Source organism: Balaenoptera musculus, chromosome 3 (assembly GCF_009873245.2).
Source record: "Balaenoptera musculus isolate JJ_BM4_2016_0621 chromosome 3, mBalMus1.pri.v3, whole genome shotgun sequence".
Classification (NCBI taxonomy): Eukaryota; Metazoa; Chordata; class Mammalia; order Artiodactyla; family Balaenopteridae; genus Balaenoptera; species Balaenoptera musculus.
Window position 1 is genome coordinate 44,944,188 of NC_045787.1, and position 20,647 is coordinate 44,964,834.

A 20,647-nucleotide genomic window follows, 5' to 3' on the forward strand; every position below is an offset into this window, starting at 1 on the left:
ATATATAAGATTATAAATCTTCATATATTTCAGAACCATTTTACGTCCACTCAATAAAATCATACAATTGGTAGTTACTAAATCCTACACATGGGTCCTTCTTTCATCTTTTACAACTATCTCTTCCTCTTGCTTTATATTCCTGATATCCAGCTACTTTGCTGGTGTAGGGCTTTTATTGGACTTTATTCTTGAACAGTGTTTTTGGCCTCCAACTGGTCTCCAAACCAGTTGATATTTTCTTCCTTCACTTTTTGGAACTTTTAAAAGATTCCCAGGTGATTCTAATGAAGAGATAAGTTTGTGAACCACTATCCTAAATGCTTAGCACACCATTCATTTGACTCTTAATTACACCCTACAGTAGAACTAACTCCTTTAACGGCAGACATTAGATGTCTCTGATTTCTGAGCTTAGCTACTCTTATAAAATAGTTGCCTTTTAATAAATATTCACTGTTCGTGAAAGGTATGGCCTCCTCCATTTTCACCTTCTCCTTCTGTTTATTTACCAACTACTTGAAAATTCTTAGGTGCCATTTCTTCCAGAAGACCTGTATCTTGCTTTGGATCTCCAGCAGAGAGGTACTCATGTTTTCTCTGCTCTTCTTTTAGAGATTGCCATTTGATGCTTAAGCACAAAGATGGTGGGTGGGAGTGGCTCTCTTAGCTTTAACTTTTCCTTGTAGGGAAGCACCTCAGGGGATCTGTCACAGGTATAAATCTACCCTTCTTTGAAGGTCTGATTTGAAAGCAAATTGGGCTACATTCTGCACAAAAGGCATTTTAAACGTGCAGGTGTGACTGCCCAAAATAACAGCAATACTTTGAACATTTACAGAACGTTTCCTTGAATGATATCAAAACAATTCAGCTCGTAAAGCCTCAGGAAGATGGTGGACAAAATATCCAGCTAATATATAAATAGGGATTGGCTGCATTAACTGCTGGTTTTTTGTTTCAAGTCCCGAAACAACGGAAAATTTAAGTAGCGAAAACTAATATTTTTTGCAAGCTGCCTTCAAATGGCGATATCTAATTTTGAGACTCTTCTAGAAAATCTAATCCTTTTTAAATGTTTGCTGAATTTTTGTTACCAATCCACAGACACTTATTTGTGTTCAGAACCTAACAATTTTTTTTTTCCTTTAATTTGACCAAGTGTTAGCCTCTATTTGATGTTCTAAAGTAAGGAAACCTATTGAACAAATTAACAAAAATGGACTTCACCTGTGGTGAGGGCGAAATTAGTTAACTGATTTTTTAAAAAATTGTAGTTGATTTACAATGTTGTGTTAGTTTCAGGTGTACAGCAACAAAGAGTCATATAAATCTGTTTGATTCTTCTGGTTAATATTATTGAAATGTGTATCTTTGTACCATGTTTCTCCAAAAAACCTGAGAAATCTAATCTTTTCCTGTTTTCTCCTTTCCTGGCTTCTTCTACCCTTTTTCCTCACATTCGTTGCTGTGAGCTCAAGACTTCCAAGATTCAGAATGGGAACTGGGGTGCATTCCCATTTTCCTGTATTTGAAATCTGTTGTAAAGTAAATATTTGTTATGAGTGAAATATGTCTGAGGACTGTTTATCATACTATGGTTTTTATTTGGCTTTGTCCTAGGATATTAGTTTAAAAAGAAATTTTTTTTGCCCCATTTCAATGGTTTCTTTGAAGTCTTGTTTTGACCAGCTGCTGAGCTTTTTGTGGCTGTCCATTTACATCACTTTAAAAAATGGTACATAAATGAAATTTGAACAAAATGAACAGTACTTTCACATTGTTTCAAAATCAAACATGTTCCTAAGGAATCTGATTTGTGGCAGATGGAGAACAAAACCTTCCAGAGGGAAGGCTGTTAAATGAGTCTTAATTGCTTGCACATGAAAATACAGTGACTAAGATTGTGTGCACAATTAGGAATTTAAACACGTAGAAAAGGAAACAGGCAGACATTTTTGCAGGCATAGCTTGTTTCTTACGAACACAGACAATAGAAGAAAAGTTAGTAAAGGAAAATGCTTTTAAGAGAAATTCAGTTGTTTTCCTTACTTCATTCTTCCTTGTGTCAAGCTTCCAGGTCTAAAGAGGATTCATTTGCCTCTGAAACTCACTGATGGAAGTGTCACAGTACACTCAAGAAAAAAGAAAAGTTTATTCAAGAATTAGCATTTCATTTTCAGTTGCTCTTATGTGCCAGATACTAGGCTTGGTGCTTATACATCTCACTTAATCCTTATTGTAACCCTCTGAGGTAGGTTTGTTATTACCTACATTTTATAGATTAGAAAGTTGAGGCTTACAGAATAACTTGCCCAAAGTCAAATGGTTAAGAAGTGGCATAGCTAGAATGCTCTGTATTGATTCAAGGAATCCAAAGCCCACCCTCTTACAATGCCTAGCTACACCCCTGGAAAAAGATATACACCTTTGTGAGAAACTAACACTCAGGGTGGCTCCATTTCCGGGTTCAATTCTGTCATGCCTTTCTGGTGTTGGGTGACATGGTGTGGTGAGGTTGGAGGAGAGGCCAGAGTTGGTCAGGTCTGGGGAAGGCTGGATGCTGGAAAAGATGTAGTGAGGAAGGCATGACTGGTCCTGGGTGAGGGGTAATGGAGACGGCGGTCAGGGCTGAGATGCTGGAGACGGCGGTCAGGGCTGAGATGCTGGAGACGGCGGTCAGGGCTGAGATGCTGGAGACGGCGGTCAGGGCTGAGATGCTGGAGACGGCGGTCAGGGCTGAGATGCTGGAGACGGCGGTCAGGGCTGAGATGCTGGAGACGGCGGTCAGGGCTGAGATGCTGGAGACAGAGGCCAGGGCCTGCTGCAGGCTGGGTGGCTTCAGAAGCTCCGTCAGAGTGTGAGGTGGAGGGCTGGGGCGGGCAGGTGGCAGCATCTCATCAGAGGTCAGCACCTCCATGGCTTCGGAGGCAGCAGCCATGGGGCAGTGGGGTGTGGCCTGACTGATTCTGTCCTGGCGCATGCCACTCTGTCTATCTAGCTTCCCAAAGCCTGGGCTTGGGCTCTCCTCCTCACAATGACTCTGACTTGCCAAGCGGGTAGGCTGTGCAGTGGTCCACAGTGACCTTCCATTGGTCTTCAGAGATTGCAGCCCATCTCATCCCACCGATGGACCTAAATGCCTTTTCTCGGGGACCTCAAATTCTCCTTCAGATTCTCTCTCCTTGGAAAACCTGCACTTTCCTGGAATGGAGATATATAGGCTGGTTCTCAGGGGCCTTTGATGAGTGCCAGTGTGTGGATACTCTTTTCTAAAGTTCAAACAATGAACCTTCGGATGAATTTAGAATGCCAGCTCCTTCATACGCTGGGGCCTACTTCAATGTTGTTCTCAGGAAGTGGAGAGGCTTACAAAATAATCCTTCTCTCTCTATAATCCTGTATCCCTTAAAGTAAACCTAATTAGGTGGTGACTTATTAGACAACAGTCCATTTAGATGACTATTAAACAAAGATCAGAGGAAGGCAAATTATTCCTTACTTTGATTCCTACACTTGTGACTAAACCAGAAGCCACAGACCATGGCATCCTGTCTAGATCTAAGCATAAAGGAGGCATCAATAAATGCGTGTGGATCAAATGATCAGGAAGTCACATGATTTTTGTGCCTTCAGAGGAACTGAGTTCCCAGGGATACATTAACGAACAGGTACCATCCTGCGTCCCTAAGAACCGTAATATCATGAAGAGCAGGTTACTGAGAAATACATTAGTAAAATAAACAGTGGATTGAGGCCAACCCTCTTATTCCACTATAATCAATAATTATTTTTGGCCTGCCAGCACTTATTTATTTCCCCTTTCTAACAGCACCCTAATTTCTTTCAGGAAATTACTTGGCGTTTCCATTAGATAATCCTAACTATAAAACAGCCCACAATGATCAAGTGCCCACTATGCGCCCATGCATTGTGCTTAGTTTTTCTTTCATATCATCTCAAATAATTTTCACGAACTCCCTAGGAGATAATTACCATTATTCTGCCCACTTCAAAAACGAGGAATTTGAGGCTGTGGGAGGTTAAATGAATCGCTTGAGGAGAAACATCTGGAAGTGGCAGAACTAGAACACGAATCCACGTAATCTGGCCCCATCACTTAGGCTCTCACCCCTACATCCTATTATGCGGTCTGGTGAAATAGCCTGATGCCCTGTTCTCCTTTAGCCAAGGCCCAAGACCCAAACTAGACCCACTGGACCCCTTCACTGGAATTTGACTCTTAAACAGAGTAACAAAGAAACTAAAAGCAGTTGCAGGGATCTCACTTGACTGATCCTGCCATGAGATTTTTCCCTTACCTTCTGGCTTTCTACTACTCTGAAGATGTACTGATTCCTTCAACTCTGATCCTCTAGCCTCCCCGCTAATTCTTAGGGAATTGGGAATTCTCCCAATATTCTTCCACTAAATCCCATATTGCTTAAGTGAGCGGAGTTGGTTTTCATCTTGCAACCAGAGGATCACTGCTGATACACTGTTATCGAAGGCGGGGTTATAAGCCAGCCTAGGAGAGAATTGTATGGAATCCTGAAAGAATAGGATACTGAAGCTCTATAGGTGCCCAATGATAACTGAATAGAGGCAGTGAGAAATAATAGTGTGACAAGTGCCAGGCTTGTTTCCTCTGCTGCCCGTTCTGTGGAAATGATGAGGGGTGAAGCCCTCCCTGGCCAGTGGGCTGGGACACGCCAGCCCTCTGCTTTATCTGTGGCACCTTCAGCAGTTTCCAGTGAATGGAACCTGGCTGTGAGGCTCTGGAGAAACACAGACTCTATGAGGTGTGGCTGAAAAGTAAAAAGGACTCCTAGAGAGGAGACCATTTCCACCCCATAGAATTCAGAGGAAGTTATCTCTTTCAAAGTATCAACTGGGAAAACATATGTGTGCGTGTGTGTGTGTGTGTGTGTGTGTGTGTATGCTTATTCCATATATTGCCATCACTCTAACGATGTGACACTCTGTCTTGGAATTGCTTTCAGAGTCCACATTATACTTCTCTCAAATGCCTCAAAATTGTCTCATCCCTTGGAGTAGCTACATTTTTAGAATTAGCCTCATCCAGGCTAATCTGATATCTTATTTGGTGACTAAGGTTGGTAATCATACTGGAAATAGTATTTTTGGTCAAAAGTGAAGCATGACGGTAAACCAATAAGATGGCTTTTTCTTGTATGGCCTGTAAACTGTCTCTAAAGCCATTCCCCAAATGCTTTTATCAATGGCAGCAGGGCGAAAAAAGTGTACGGTGTACAAAGATGACGACTTTGAGGATCCACATGAATGACACAACCAGACACTGTGACAAAATATTTACATGGATTGTCTTGTATGTTCCTCAAAATCAGAAAAGTAGGGCTTCCCTGGTGGCGCAGTGGTTGAGAATCTGCCTGCCGATGCAGGGGACACGGGTTCGAGCCCTGGTCTGGGAAGATCCCACGTGCCGCAGAGCAACTAGGCTCGTGAGCCACAACTACTGAGCCTGCGCATCTGGAGCCTGTGCTCCACAACAAGAGAGGCCACGATAGTGAGAGGCCCGCGCACCGCGATGAAGAGTGGCCCCCACTTGCCGCAACTAGAGAAAGCCCTCGCACAGAAACGAAGACCCAACACAGCCATAGATAAATAAATAATTAATTAATTTAAAAAAAAATCAGGAAAGTATTATCACAATTATTGTTGTTGTTGTTGTTGTTGTTGTTATTCAACACTTTTAACAGAAAAGACTCATGGCGTTTGAGTAACTTTTCCAGGTCACAAAGTGGGTGAGCAGGAGAGCCAGCAATGGAACCCAGACCTCCCGACTTCTGAGCCCTGCTCTTATTCCTCTATGTACGTTCTGACTTGTACATCAAACAAGCAAACAAAACATACAACATTTTGCATTTTTTTACAAAATTAAAACCTGCTGGAAGAGAAAACCTAGATCTCTTTCTACATAAACAATTTAAAAGAGCACAGTCAGTGCACATCTTAGAGACCGTCCACCACATCTTCCTCAACTGAGGTCTCAGTTCCCCGACCCATCGTTTGCTATTTCCTCCTTGGTGATTCAGAAAACCTTTCTTTTACTACTCTCACTCCTCTACATTCTTGTGTTGCTAAGTTTTCCCTAAGTTCCTCAAGTGGTTTCCCAGACTTTTTCCAGTCTCTAAGCTAACTCACACTGTAGACGGCCTCCTGGCTCTCTCGGAAAACGATCTCAGCCTGATCAATTTCCTCCTTCCTCCCTTTCTTCCTACTTTCCTTATTTTATCAACTCATTTATCCACTCATTTACAAACCCTCTGTTTTCTATTTACTTAATGCTCTCCGTCATTCAACAGAACACATTTTATCTTTCTAAATTCCACAAACCTCTAGGATAATGGTCGTAAAGCTCGGTGGAGGTAACTTATACCTCATTGGGTCCTGAGAGCCCAAGCACAGTAAACATACCCAGAAAAAGAAAAAAAGACGTGAGCATCCATTTGTTTTCCTAGGCAGGTAGAAGAAAACAGTCCAGTGAATTAGAAATACTTACAGAGTGCCAACAGGGCCGAAAAAGAACCACAAAAGAGAAGATAGCACACTAAAAAGCACTGGATATGTAGACATCAGAAATATCTAGAGGAAGTGCGTTTGGGGCACAGAGAGCTGGGGAATGTCATGGCTAGAACTGGTACCCAAGCAAATGATAATGGAGATGAAGAGCCTACGGTGAGTCTACACACAAAGAGAAGATGAATATCACCCCATGGTAGAAACTGTTATCTCAGGGGTTAACAGTGACTGGTCCTAGAAGCAAGGTGAGTGCAGAGGCTCAAGCACTGCCCTATCCCGAACCTTCTGACATCCTCACTGCTCCCACACACTGTGGGGTCCTTTCCTTGCTGACACTCCTGCCCTGGGCGTTGTCACACAGGTACTTCAGAGAAGTCAGGAAGAGAACTGTGAGAATTGAAGGCTTGAGGAATTCTACCCCACAAGCAAAAATCCTTTCCTTAGCTTATAAAACTGACTCCTTAGGGTTTCCCAAAGGGTTGCTCTGTATCCACAGATCTAATCCATCCTCCGTCCTATCCTCCATTCACACATGTTCCGTAATAGACAACGTAGGTTCATTTTCTGCTGTCTCTTCTTTTTAAAAAAAAAAAGAAAGAAAGAAAGAAAAAAAGAAAGAAAGGGAAGAAAGAAAGGAAAGAATAACTTTGGGGAGAAGATGACAGCAGGTTGTGTGTGTTTCTGTGCATGGATCAATACATTTTAAGGGAGGGAAGCCTCTAGGTTCTGCCTTTGAGTCATACTTAATCTACACTTTGTCATTTGAAGCTATATATTGAATTATCATAAGATTTAAAAGAGATTATGCATGTAGAGTCTTTAATAGATATCAAATGTCAGACAATGTTAATTTTTATTAATATTAGTATTAATAATAGATCCAATTTTTAAAAAAGCATTTTCTGAGATAGTGAAAGAAAGAATGCTGTGAGTGAAATCCTCATTTATTCATAGAGTTAAATAATTCAGTGTAACACTCAACTAGGAAAATTTGGGAAATTAGACCCAAAGGAATTTTCATTGTTTTGCCCTACCACAGTCTTGTATTTGAGTGTGCCTAGGGGAATACTTTTTAAGGCATACATGGGTGGGAAGCCCTTTGTGGATAAAGGGAGTGACTTAAGAATGCAGCTTTTGTTGTTTCTTTCTCTCTCTCTCTTTCTTTTTTTTAAAGGAGACTTGGTACAGTGTGTGAAAAGACAAAAAGAATACAGTTACTAAACAAAACATTTCCCGAACTCAGTCCCACCCTCATACTCAAACATGGACATGATACTTCATTTTCTTCTAGGAGAGGGGCAAGCTGGCCTAATTAAAATTTGTATACATTTGGAGAGATAACAGGGATGATGGTTCAGATGATGATGACCATGATGACGAGGATGGCACAGATAATAATGTCACCTTGTATTTCCTTTGCTAATCGCAAAGCACTCCACACATATTATCTTGCTTATCCTAGGCTGCGTTGTTTGTTGGATGGGGGGTGTGGGTGTCACTATATACATTTTCCAGAAAGACAATGATTTTCCAACAACTTTCCAGCAACGCAATGTCAACACTGTCCAGAGCAGCACTCTTGCCTACTTCATTCAGTATCCGATTATTCTCCCAAATTTGGCTGATTCGTTAATTTGGAGCACTTGTTAAGAATATAGATCCTGAGCCTTATCCCAAAGAATTTGTTCTGCACTGTCTTGGAATCTGTTTTTTCGTGTTGTTTTTCAAGGATCCCTTGGGGGTTCCTTAGATCAGGCAGGTTTGGGAAATGTTGCATTTTTCTAACTCGAGGTGGTGAGGAAGGGATACAGGCTGAAGGGGACTTTGGTGACTTTAATGCCTCTATTTTCATGGTAGCTTTTCTGATCGATTGGAGGATAATAGAACTGTCTTGTCATAAGCTCAATAACCACCATGAGTGCTGCCCTATCCAAGGCATATTATTATCTGAAAATACAGTGAATGCTCACTGGGGCACAATAATATTGAAAGATCATTTGGCAGTGTCTCATTAGTACCTTTTCTAGTGAGGAGAGGCAAACAGAAAACTGATCTGAGAGATACTTACAAGTTTGTCACCAGATTCTATGTAAAATTGGCCTTTGCTAGTTACCAGTCAACATCCAAAAATGTCTTAAATTAAATACAATAAACATAATTAAAATACATGAAATGTGTGCCTATTGCTTACTTAGAACTTTGTAACATATATTCTTTAAATTAGGTGCATTTTTCTACATTATAAAATTTTTCTCATGAATAAGTTATTTAAACTTTTTAATTATGGAATTTTTGATACTTAAATAGAACTCACATATTATTTAGCACTTGGGTTGTTTTCAGTCTCTTGTACAAATGCACAATGCTGTGATGAACACCTGTGTGTATGACTTCATTTTTCTCTTCTTTTCCCTCACTTCTCAATCTAATCACCCACCAAGCTTTCTCAACTCTCTGAAAAGACTTGTGAATTCATTTCCTCATCTCCACCCCCAACACCAACACCCCAGTTCAGATCCACATGATCTTCAGTGGGTACTTGGCCTGTAACGGCCTTTGGATGAGTATGAGGCTGCCGCTAGTCTCTCTTCCTTTCGATCTGTTTTCTATGCAGCTTCCAACATCGTCATTCTAACATAGGTACTTGTTCCTCTGCTTAGAAATGACTGATGATTTCCCATTGCCCGTAAAATATAGTCCACTGTTATTTACACTGACTTCTAATGTTCTTCATGCTACTGCCTTAATCTACTCTTGGAGATCATGTTCTGTTGCTCCCATACACTTTCAACTCTTTCTGTCCTTTACTGTCCCCAGTCCCCTGAGCTGAACCAGCACTCACTGTTTTTGGTCCCTTGGCATGAGGTGTTCTCCTTCTAACCATATGGAGAACTCCACCTTCTTCTAAGTTCAGCAGGGAGCTTCCCCTAGGTAGAATCACTTGCCCTCTCCTTCAAATACATATATGTATTTGAATTTGCTTCAGTCGTGGCACTTAGCTTGTTAATTATTCATGGTTCCGTTCGGTGTCCCCATGTGACTTCCATGAAGCCAGTAGTCACCTTCTACTCATCTTTTTATTTCCAACACCTACCTTATTGCATGCCAAATGTTAACAAAGTTAACATTTGTTGAGTACATTCTGGGTACCAAGCACTATGCTAATCACTGACTTAGAATTTACTGATTAGAAAATGAAAGCTTAGAGAATATAAGTAAATTGACCAAGATTACATAGCTAGTAAGAGGAAAGTTGGGTTTTCAATCTATATGGTTTCACTCATAACCTTTTTGCTGTTCTGACTCAATGAATATGCAGTTTTGTTTAACTGTTTCAATTAAAGTTATAACAAAATACCCAGAGCAGATATTCAGGCAATACAGTTACAATTAAATTATATTTTCCCATGATTGTGACATTCACTTGCTTTCTTACTGTTTAGAAAACCAAATATAACTTTAATCAATTCCTGGTCAAAAAGTGATTGTCAGACCTGGTCTTTTTACAGATTAGTAGAGATAACTCTACTTATTTAGTGAAAGTATAAGAAGGCAAAACAACTTAGCCTATATGGAAGAAAACAGGCTTTGACCCCTCTAAAAGATCATAAATTTAAGTAACAAGCAGTCATACTCCATGCACTTAAGCAAATCTTTTAGTTCAATGTTTTTCCCGGAGAGGTCTTTTTAACGTGGGGATTTTTGTAAAAGTAAACTCCTCTGGCTCAAAAAATTTAGAATACTCCACATTCATCAGATGTATTGAATATAAAAGTAAAACAAGCAAAAAAGCTCCCCACAAAAGCCAATGTCTAACACTCACATACACAATTTTTATTAATTTTTTATTAAAGCTATTAAGCATAACGTGTACTCAGCATTCTTCAATCACATTCCTAAAACAGCTTACTGCGCACTCATTCTCTGCAATCATTAAAGCGTCGCCACAATCTTTGCTCTTGTTAAAAGAAAGGAGAAAAAGAGCTGCATGATGAAGCTAGTGCCGGCTAGTGGCTGAGGAGGAGGGTGAGACGTCCAGGGCAACGGCTGGGTCTTCGTCCTCCCCCCCACACTCGCTGCCCTAACATATATTTTTAGTTCGATGTCCCCTCAGCCCTTACGTATTGCTCTCACTGAGGTCTCTTTTGCCTTCTTTAGTGGCTTGTGCTTCCAACTACTATCTGTTTTATATATATATATATTTCTTTTCACGTTATGTACACTAGTTGTTTTTATTACACACACACATGCGCACGCTCAGATTTAAAAGGCAAACCTACATAAGTCACTAGCATTGCTGTTGTCACATAAAGTAGTTGTTTAGTTTCCTTTCTTTAGTGGCGCAAAGTGTTAAATGATTAGTCCCGGTAATAACAAAATAACTGTTGCGGCTAAAAATCTTTGCTGTTTTTTTTTCTTCAATGGATTTTAGAAACTGCTTTGTGCTTTAGAAGAACAATAAACAAACAAGAGTAAGTGTCTTATTGTATTTTGACTAACTAGTATATTTGGATAGTTTACTTTTTAAATCCTCTGCTTACCAACTGATTAAATTCTATTGAAAATGCACTCTTTTTTTTTTTTTTTTTTAAGGAGTTAGGAATATTCAGGGTAAAAAATATGAGTGGAGATATACCTAAAATTTTTTTTGGACTAAAACTACTTTTGCGTTATTTTACGCTTGTCCCTGCACTCCCTCTACAGGTAAAGAGTGGGCAATTGTACTAGTTTTATTGCACGGATAGAAGTTGTATTTTCTCCTTAGTCTGCCAATCTTTACTTATCTGAGGGCCTCTAAGATATAAGCTGTGGATATAATAAAAATAGCTCTAAATACAAAGACCTGTCCAGTGAGAAATCGGCACAGGATATTTTCAAATTTTGGGGTCCATATACAAAGAAAATCCAATGTTATATCTATTACCCAGAAATCAATATCCTGTAAGATTTCTTTTACTTTCTCCAAAACATACACTTCCGTGGTGGGTCTGAAGGCTACCCTCATTTGATGGATAATTTTATAGGGTTATGTATACGAAGGATCCTAAACTTGGCAAAAAGGAGTCCTGCATTTATTCCTGGCTCTGCCTCTAAGTAGCATTTTCTCTCACTAGGTCTCAGTTTTCTCATCTTTAAAAGTTTAAAAGAAAGTTTAAATAAATTTTCTCTCAGTTACATTCTCACATGAAAATCCTCAGTTTAAATATGATTAAATAAAGGGACAGAAAATATGGAAATAACAAACATTGTAAAGTGATATCGTGGAGACGTGACAAGGTCTCATGAGATGGCCACAGAACTCTTTTCTTGAGTGAACATCATTTGAAAATGAAATGCTCAAGAGAACCAATTGTGCCCCCAAAGACATGGCTCTACACCAAAACCCGGGCTCAATGTCACAACGCAGGTATGTCTTGGGCAGCTCTGACTCTTTGCTGCCCTCTCATGTTTCTACACACTCTTTAGTTCTGCTACTCACCATCCGCTAAGGACCTATGCACGTGAGCCTTGCACTAAGTATAGGGATTCCTAAAAATGTCCCATCGTTACTGTCTGCAAACCAAATCATAAATGAAGTGCACGAGTAAAGCTGACACATCACCAAGGTCCTCCTCCTCTACGCTACCCGCTTTTAAAATAGCTTTAGGAACAACAACAAAATGTCAGGCATGGAGGAGGGTTGTAGGAAGAAAACACTTGGTGAGTTACTCATGACAGGTTTCTGTTCCTCGTCTAACCTACCTCCTTGAATTCCTGTAACAGCACTGAGAGGAACTCCTATCTCCCTTTTTCAAACGAGGGAATAAAGCGAATGAGAGAGACAGGGTTTGCACTCAGGCCCCCAAATGCCACACACCAGTCTTTTTGTTATATCACACTAAAGAACAAAGAGCCATTTAGAAGGAAGGCTCGTTTCTAAATGCACATTTGGAAGCTTTAATTTTTAAAAAATTGTTAAATCGTTGTAGAGCTATGTATTTACCTATTATGTATAGAAATAAAATCTGGCAACCAACTAACATGCTTTAGCCCTAATGAGATAAAATCAAACTTTCCTGGCTTTAACACATGTCAAATGGAATAACCTCCAAGGGGGAAAAGAGTAGTCTAAGTTCTACGGGAGCAAGTTTAGAAGGCGTAGTGTGACAGAGAGAGAGAGTTAAAGTTCTCAACTCTCCTTTTATAAAACTCAAGAAGTTGACTTATGGAGAGTTAATTTTCTGTCTTCAAAGTTCTGTGACTCAAAAATAAGTTCTTCAACTTTGAAAATAATCCTGAACAGTAGTTTATCATCCACACCACAAAGGCACCAATGCCTGTGGCTGTGATGAGAGGTCGGGATACAGCGCTGGGAGCAATTAGAGGCCCCACTTATAACAGGCACAAAGGAAGTGTGTGCATTTTGACCATTTTGGGGGGGATCCATAACTTTTACTCCTATGACCTTGCCAGTTTGTCTTTCACTCTTCCCTTTCCTTTTCTCATCTCTCTGGCCTGTTCTTTCCATCACCCCTAGTTACATACGGCATGAATCCTAAAAACAAAAACCAATAAAAACAACAACAAAGCAAAATAAAATGATGCACTGAGTGCTTACTCTATGCTAAGAGCATTGTACAGATGAACTCATTTATTTAGCAATAACTGTATGACATATGATCGCTGTTTTGTAAATGGGAAAACAGGCAGGGATAGGCTATGTAACCTGCCCAGAGCCACACAGCTACCATGATAGAACATGGCTTGGATTCTGGACATGCAGAGCAGCTTCCCGCCCCCCGCTCCCCAATTCCAGGAGCGCCCTGTCAGTGATGTTCTATGGAGCTGCCCTCCAGAGGCGCCTGTCCACCACAGCGGCCTTTTGGACCAACCATGAACTTACCTGTATACTACACTGTTCCTCTAGAACCTACGAAAAATTTCTAAGAAGGCCAAGTTCCTCTTCCAGCGTGCCCCACTGACTCTTTTTAACACTCTTCTCCACTTCACTCACTTACCAGGGAGCGAACTTGGAGTTAAATCCTGAGCTGTCAGCTGCTGAGGACAGGAATTCACCAGCACCACCTTTTCTGTGTGTCTGAAGCCTTCCATCGAAGTCTCAACCACTACTGTTTTCATGATTTATGGTTTTAAGGGCATACTTTTTCAGAATGAGCTCAGACAGAGGAATGTCCCTTGCTGTTGCCCTCATTCCCTCACCCCCTCATCTGACTTTTTCACCTGGGTTTGCTATTCTTGGGCAAGGAAGAAGGCTTCCATTCACTAGTCATTTAATTTCCTGTTGTGCTTTGGGATGAACACAGCCGCACAAAGCCCTTAATGACAGTTAATTAGTTTCCCTTCCTAAATAAGATATTTCTAGAGCCCCACCGTCCCCAGGCCTCAGGTCAAGATCATGTGGGTACAAATGAGGCCATATTAGCCCCGATTTCCGTGGCCCACAGTCCCCTCTGGTATTGCTTCGGGGCCTCAGCACTACGTGAAATTTCTGGGAGCTTCGATGGGGCCTCCCATATGTGTTCAAGACCAAGTCTGTGCCCTCTGAGTGCAGCTACTCCTTCTTTAATCAGTGCCAGACGTTGGCCAGGGTGGCCGGGCAGCTGCCCTGACCACGGAGCACCCACAACCTCTTGGTGGACACAGCAGCCTCCACTGGTACCTGCAGCTGCTCTTCCGGTAGGATGCTCTGTGGGGCTGGCTCATATGTGACCTCAGGCTACAAGCTTTCAGGGACCAAAATAGCACTGAGTTCTGCACAGACTGTGAGGTCAGAGGAGTCTTACTTATTGCAAAGATAAAGGGGGTGACGGTCTCCCTCTTTATATGGGTCAGGTCTAGTGCTGGGAGCAGGGCTGGGGACAAGGTTCCATGTGGTCTCTCTCATTAGAGGCCCCAGGTAGATTTGGGCTCTTTCATATTAAATTGGGGTTTCTGAAGAAGAAATCTGTTACTCAAAGAACTTACTTTAATCTGTAGGAATTTCAATTATTGTTCATCTCTTGACCAATGCCAAGAAGAAAATGGGTAAACCAGGCATAAGACTATGAAATGCCAGTTGAAAATCATCACCAATAAGATCTTGAAAGATACACGTGGAAAAGAGAACCAATAATGTAATAGTCAGTGGAACACAAGTCCCATTTGAAAGGCATTCAGGAAAGACCAACATTAACAACTGTCCCAGAATCACTTTGATGTGGTGACCACAAAGGAGCCCAGTTGGACATGATGAAGTTAACTTTCAAGCAAAGTAGAGTCACTAATAATGTAATAATGAGCTCCTCTGCATATCATGAGCTGGAGTCCAAAGAAGACACTTGAATCAAGTGAACTATTGGTCTAGTTTGGAGAATATGTTAATTGTCTTCTGGTAATAATTTTAGAAAACATGGGTTTTCTTCTCCAGGCAATTATTTTAATGAATCAATTGGGGTTTCAAGAAATGATCAAATGAGTTCAATTCGGTTTCATGTTTAGCAAAATGAGATCATCTGTTCTGTTTTTGGCTCGGCTGAGGTCAAGCCCCATGTCTAAAATAGACTAATAGGAATCGGAGTAATTTTATTCTTCTGACCTCTACGCCCCTCATCCTTCCATCCACTTCTCTTCCCCAAACATCTGTTCTTTTGATCTCATTGAACTTTTCTGTATTGTAAAATTACTTCTTCTCTCCTCTTCCAGACTGAATTTAATCTCAACTCTCTGGGTCCAAATCAGGAGTACTGGAATGGTGTTCCTTCCTACACACAACTGGGAAATTCATTAACCAAGAAGGTACCTTTTATTTATGCTTTGACTTTCATTAAACCAAGCTACCGTATATTAACATCATGCTGATAACACAAGCTCGGAAACATGGTCAGCATTTCGAAGGTAATGCTATCTCTCAAAATACAAATGCCCAGAGCAACACTCAACCGAGTAAGAGCAAAAATTTAACTTGTTTAAAAAAAAATGGCACATCAGTTAAGTTTTTCCAATAGGTTAAATGGACAGCTTGCGAGATCAGTGAGAGAAATGATAATATAGAGAAGAAAGGATTAATTTCTTAAAGATTTTAGAATTGCAGAAACAATTGGTGCTAATAAGGTTGAATCTTGGAAAATATGCTTTTTTCCTAGATGTGAGAAGAATAATCTCCCAGGTCCTTCTTACCTGTTAGGGTGGCTTTGTTGATGGACGGTTGGTTGCACATGGGTGATCTTCTGACAAAGAGAGAAAAATACAGAGCTGTAAATATATGATACTTTGTTGGTCTGAGGACTCTCTGAGTCATTTCAGATATGCCATTTAAATTTAAGGATTATTTTTAAGTTAGGACATGCAAATGAAGATTTCTTTCAGACTAGCCAGTCAAGTTCCTAGGTACCCTTTGTACTATAGTTCAGATCATGTGTCAAAAAAAAAAGCTAAATCACATGGTGATAGACTTTGGGGTAAATAAAGCTGATGTAAATGTCACAGAGACGAGAGAGAAGAGGAAGTCCTTATTGATTGACCGTATTCAATTAAGCCAGGGCTTACAGAGCAAACACAGACTTTCTGAACTTGAAAAAGCAGTCAGTCTACAATTGGTTTCTCTAATACAGTGTTAAGAAACTTTTATTTTTGGCATAAATTCTCATGATTGCCTATACATTATCAGAAGTGAATGACCCCTTGTAAACTATATTGCACTTTGAGAAGCTATTATACTTCAACTTTTTCCTTTCTATTTCCTTATATTAAGAAACGCCTCTGATCCATTTGTTAGAGAGGTATATTAACGATGGGTCCAAAGAGATGCTACAGAGACTTTAGAAACACTATAAACTAAAGGTACTTAAATCAATTCTATTTTGTATTCTCTAATTTTTCAGATGTTGGCGAAGTTTCACACGATGATTATAAACCCCTTGGGGTAAAAAACAAAAACAAAAACAAAACCCCATGCTATTTGATTAACTTGTATTCCCTGCAGAGCCCAGCACAATGTATCCACTGCTTAATCGATTATGTTGAAGAAAATATCATTTATGGAATCTCCATTAATTTTTTTTGAAATGTAACCTTATAAAGTTGTTACTTACAATTGAAAGCTCTTAAAATTAGTGATCTTTAAGAAAATTTTAGAAAATAGATACATTCAAGGGTGTCTGAAAAATGTTTGTTTTCATTTCTGGGGGTTGTTTGTTTTGGTACTTCTAGTAGTGGCTAACGCTTAATACGGACTTATTGCGTGTCGGACGCTGCGCTAAAGGAGCACTTTAGATGAATTATCTCATTTAATCCCTCATAAGAAACCTTAAGGCAGGCAGACTCATGGTTCCCATTTTACCAATGAGGAAAACACAAGCTTTGGAAATTTAAATCACTTCTTCAAAGTAAGAAAGCTGAGATTTGAACTAAAGCAATGTGATTCTAGGGCCTGCACTCTGCTATGTTGCCTTATTTTTAGGCTGCTTTCGTGGAACCTGTGCAGATGGAAGGTTCCTGCAGAGCCCTGGTCCAATCCGCCTTCCTGAGATGATGAATCTCTTAGCAGGGCTGGAAGATACATGGGGAAAGCAGTCTGGTACTTTTTAAATTCCCACTGCCTTGGTTCCAGTCAGCATCTGGCTCTGTCTTATTGCTCTTAAATTTACTGATATCAGTTTGGGATTGAAAATTTGCATTTGATTGAAAATGCACCAACATTTACTTCTGAGTTATTTTAGTCTTTATTATGAAATAAAATGGGGGAATTTGAAACTTAACTAATGCTTTATAAAAAAGAAAGGTTAATGTTTAAAACTGCTACTCTGAAATAGTTTTGGTCTATATACTAACAGATATCTATTTGCTGAGAGCTTATTATTCAAATCATTTATATAATGATTACTCCTTTTTAGCCCTTGCTCTGTGAAAATTTAGAAAGCATTCATTTTGTCTAGGAAAGGCATCAAAGAAATATTTTTAAACTTTTCTATAGTTTTGGAAACCACATCATGGACTTGTTTCTTATTATCTTCTTTTGATTTCAATCCTACAACTGGCACTTGGGAACTTGATATTTCAACAAGTAACGACAAGCAGAAAATATCAATCATTTGATCCATGGCTACAGTGATAAATCATTTAATGAAGAATGAGCCAGAACTCACTTCTGGAATGGAAAATCTCAAGGACAAGGAAGAGCAAGGGCACAGGAACCAGCAGCGAGTTAGCAAAAGTCAGCCACGTGCAAGTGAGGACCTTCAGGGGTCAGGGCTTCAGAGGCATGCTTCTAGGCTCCTTTCTTGTAGTAAATAGTAAAGGTGGATCATGCAAGCTAGCATATGCCTTCCACAAAATCCAGCGGTGAGCTTGGGAGTGTTCTAGTGGCACTGTGAGTACCCTGCGGGGGAATTCTGGCTCCCTCGACTCATCACGTGATGATGCACTATTTTGCTATCCATATCCATTTTGCTATCACTGAACAGAACAGAGTTTATCTGTGTGTAGATTGAGTCCTACTATTCTGATACCTGAAAAGGCTGATTGGGTTTGAATCAGTAAAGGAGGTACAAATCTGTACCGACCAAAAGAGAGACCACAAACACCTTTACTTAGGGTCTGCCAGATAACACTGTTTGGTTAGGTTTCACCCAGGGCATTATAAAGCAGGTCAAGTTCAGGCATAAAGTATGATTTTCTACCCTCCTCTAGATGCTCTTTTCCATTTTAATCTGTTTTGTCCCTGTAAGTCAGCTGAAAACCTCTGTCTCATATAGAATGGGCCTCAGATCATCTCTTTGGGGACAGAAAGGCCAGCCTGATGCCTTCACACTTGTTGAACAACTATGTGTCCGCCACAGGTAGGGATGCTGCTACACAAGTGACCAAGTCTGAAGGAAGCATAAAAGGAATTCGTTATAAAGTTTTGTTCACCTTTCAAAGACAAAAATCTCAATTCCCTGGACAAAAGTTGAGGCTAAAAAAGTTTGTAAGGGACACCAGTCATTTCATTTCTCTTGCAGGGTGGAGACTTTCCAAAGAGGAGGTGACTATACCTAGGAGCTACCAAATGCCAAAAGCCCCAAAGGGGCGACTGAACGTAGAAGATGTGTTTGGTAATGAACAAACAGCTTGAAGCCCGCCCTCAGGTTTCCCATTCTGCATCCTGGCGTCACCCCTCCAGCCAGTTTGCTGCACGTGCAGAGTGATGGCACTGTGCTGGGTATTACACTAGGCACCGGGAATTCAAACGTGGACTAGATACGACCTCTGCTCTCTGGGAACTGACATTCTTAAGACAAGCAGATAGGCAACTGGACACTGAGAGAAACACGCTAAAGCAGGGGTTAAGGACAGGATGCAATCAGATGGCAATGGAAAAGCCTACCACCCAGGCTGGGGCCTGTGGGTGTGCATGAATGTTGGGTGTTAGTCAGAGACAGTGCCCCAAATGAAATTACATTTAAGCTGTAACCTAAAGAATGAATTACAATTAGCCCAGTGGATGAGGAGGGGAAGAAGAAGGTGAGAAACGCTCAGGCTAAGGGAACAGGACTGCAGAATTTCATTACCTGCAACACACGACAGTCAACTGACACCTCTGGGTTCCATTCCAATTATTTGCATTGTGGCATTTATATTGATTTTTTTTTTTTTTTTTAAAAAGCCTTGTTCTATCACACGAAGTATGTGCATAATGGCCAGAGCTTTTCTTAATCATGGAAAATGTGAATTTGGGAGGTAGATTCTATTATTATGGGATGGAAAGTTTAGATTTTTTTCATGTGTTCTTTAAGAAGTAGTAATTACAACAAAATTTTATATGCTTACATAAGTTCAAATAAATTTCTATTCACTGTCCTCTTAATATTGATTTAAAGAAATGTTTTTTTTTTCTGGAAAATTCTTCAGAGTTGATATTTTAATGATAATATTGTATTATTCATAATAGATTGTCAAAATTATGGCATTTGAATAATCAGTTTTCCATTTAATCTTAGAAAATTAATTTTCTTTTTTTCATTTTCCATCTTTATTAGGACCCCCAAATTATAGTTATTTTCCATCTTAGCTTTCTCTCTCAAATGCTTCCCCTGTTATCCCATAAATCCCCATTGTGTTAACACTTCCATGCTGTTGCTGATCTGAGTCAGTAACGGCAAGAGAATTAGAGATCTTCCCTATGATATGACACTTCTCCAAGTAATGGTTGTCTTCGAAGTAAGAGGATAACTTTGGGTTGACTTCAAAGCTTGATGACGTTATTTGCCCATGGCAAATTTATGAATTAAGCCAAACCTATAAAGTTACCCTGAGTGTAAATAACTGGGCAGAGGACTGATCCTGCCAGGTGATTTCTGACAGATGGAATCACCATATTTATTTGCCATCCTGATTCATTTCTGATAGGAGAACCGTCACTACAAAGTATCTACAGAAAATTAACAGGACATCATATGACTTAGTGTAAATGGTTAGACAGCATGGCAATGATTCAGAGAAATCTAATATACTGCCTTGAGTTCAGTCAAATGGAAAAAACACTGTATAAAAGTTCAGCCAGAAGGAGGGGGGAAAAAATGAATAACTTACTTGCTAGGTGCTCGGTCTTGCAAATTAGTCAATGCAGCAAAGTTGTTCCGTACAGTTCGCAGGCTGGCCAAGACCTACAACAAAAATGATTCTTTAAACTTCTTGAAATAAGGCCCTCTTTAGTGCAATATGAAGTGGTCTGGTGATTTTTAAAAATGGTTTGTTAAGTGAAATTTTGATATTGCTTGCAACTTAGTTTCATATAGTACTAAAGAATCTCCCAGCACCTGGTAAAGTTTACATGGATCCATTTGAAAGCCAGAGAGGCCAGACTTAAGGATTTTCCAGATATTTCTCCTTATCGTCTATGAATATGGTGACAATAGCAGCAGTTTCCACAGTAGTCCTGGATTCCCCAGCCACTAAAACAGTATCCCAGGCAATATGGATAGCATGTTGTTGCATTTTATGCATATTTGAAATAGCATAATATAAAATATTAATAAAGTCTCACTTTAGGGGCAAAATGTCAAACAAAATTACCCCCAAGTTCTCTTCAAACGTTCACCAAGAATGCCGTGATCTTGAAATTGGC

General features: G+C 40.0%; 1 protein-coding gene across 12 annotated transcripts in view; it reads right to left on the reverse strand.

Annotated features, from left to right (window-relative positions):
- Positions 1 to 20,647, reverse strand: part of PDE4D (phosphodiesterase 4D) — a 1,110,708-nt gene that overhangs the window by 172,924 nt on the left and 917,137 nt on the right. For 11 of the 12 annotated variants that reach the window (XM_036845542.1, XM_036845544.1, XM_036845541.1 and 8 more), the window contains 2 exons: positions 20,113 to 20,186; positions 15,721 to 15,770 (listed from right to left, as the gene is read on the reverse strand). In XM_036845542.1, the coding sequence (XP_036701437.1) occupies positions 15,721 to 15,770; positions 20,113 to 20,186 (124 nt within the window). Of the gene's footprint in view, positions 1 to 15,720; positions 15,771 to 20,112; positions 20,187 to 20,595; positions 20,615 to 20,647 lie in introns of those variants that run through there. The other variant, XM_036845553.1, reaches the window with a different exon arrangement.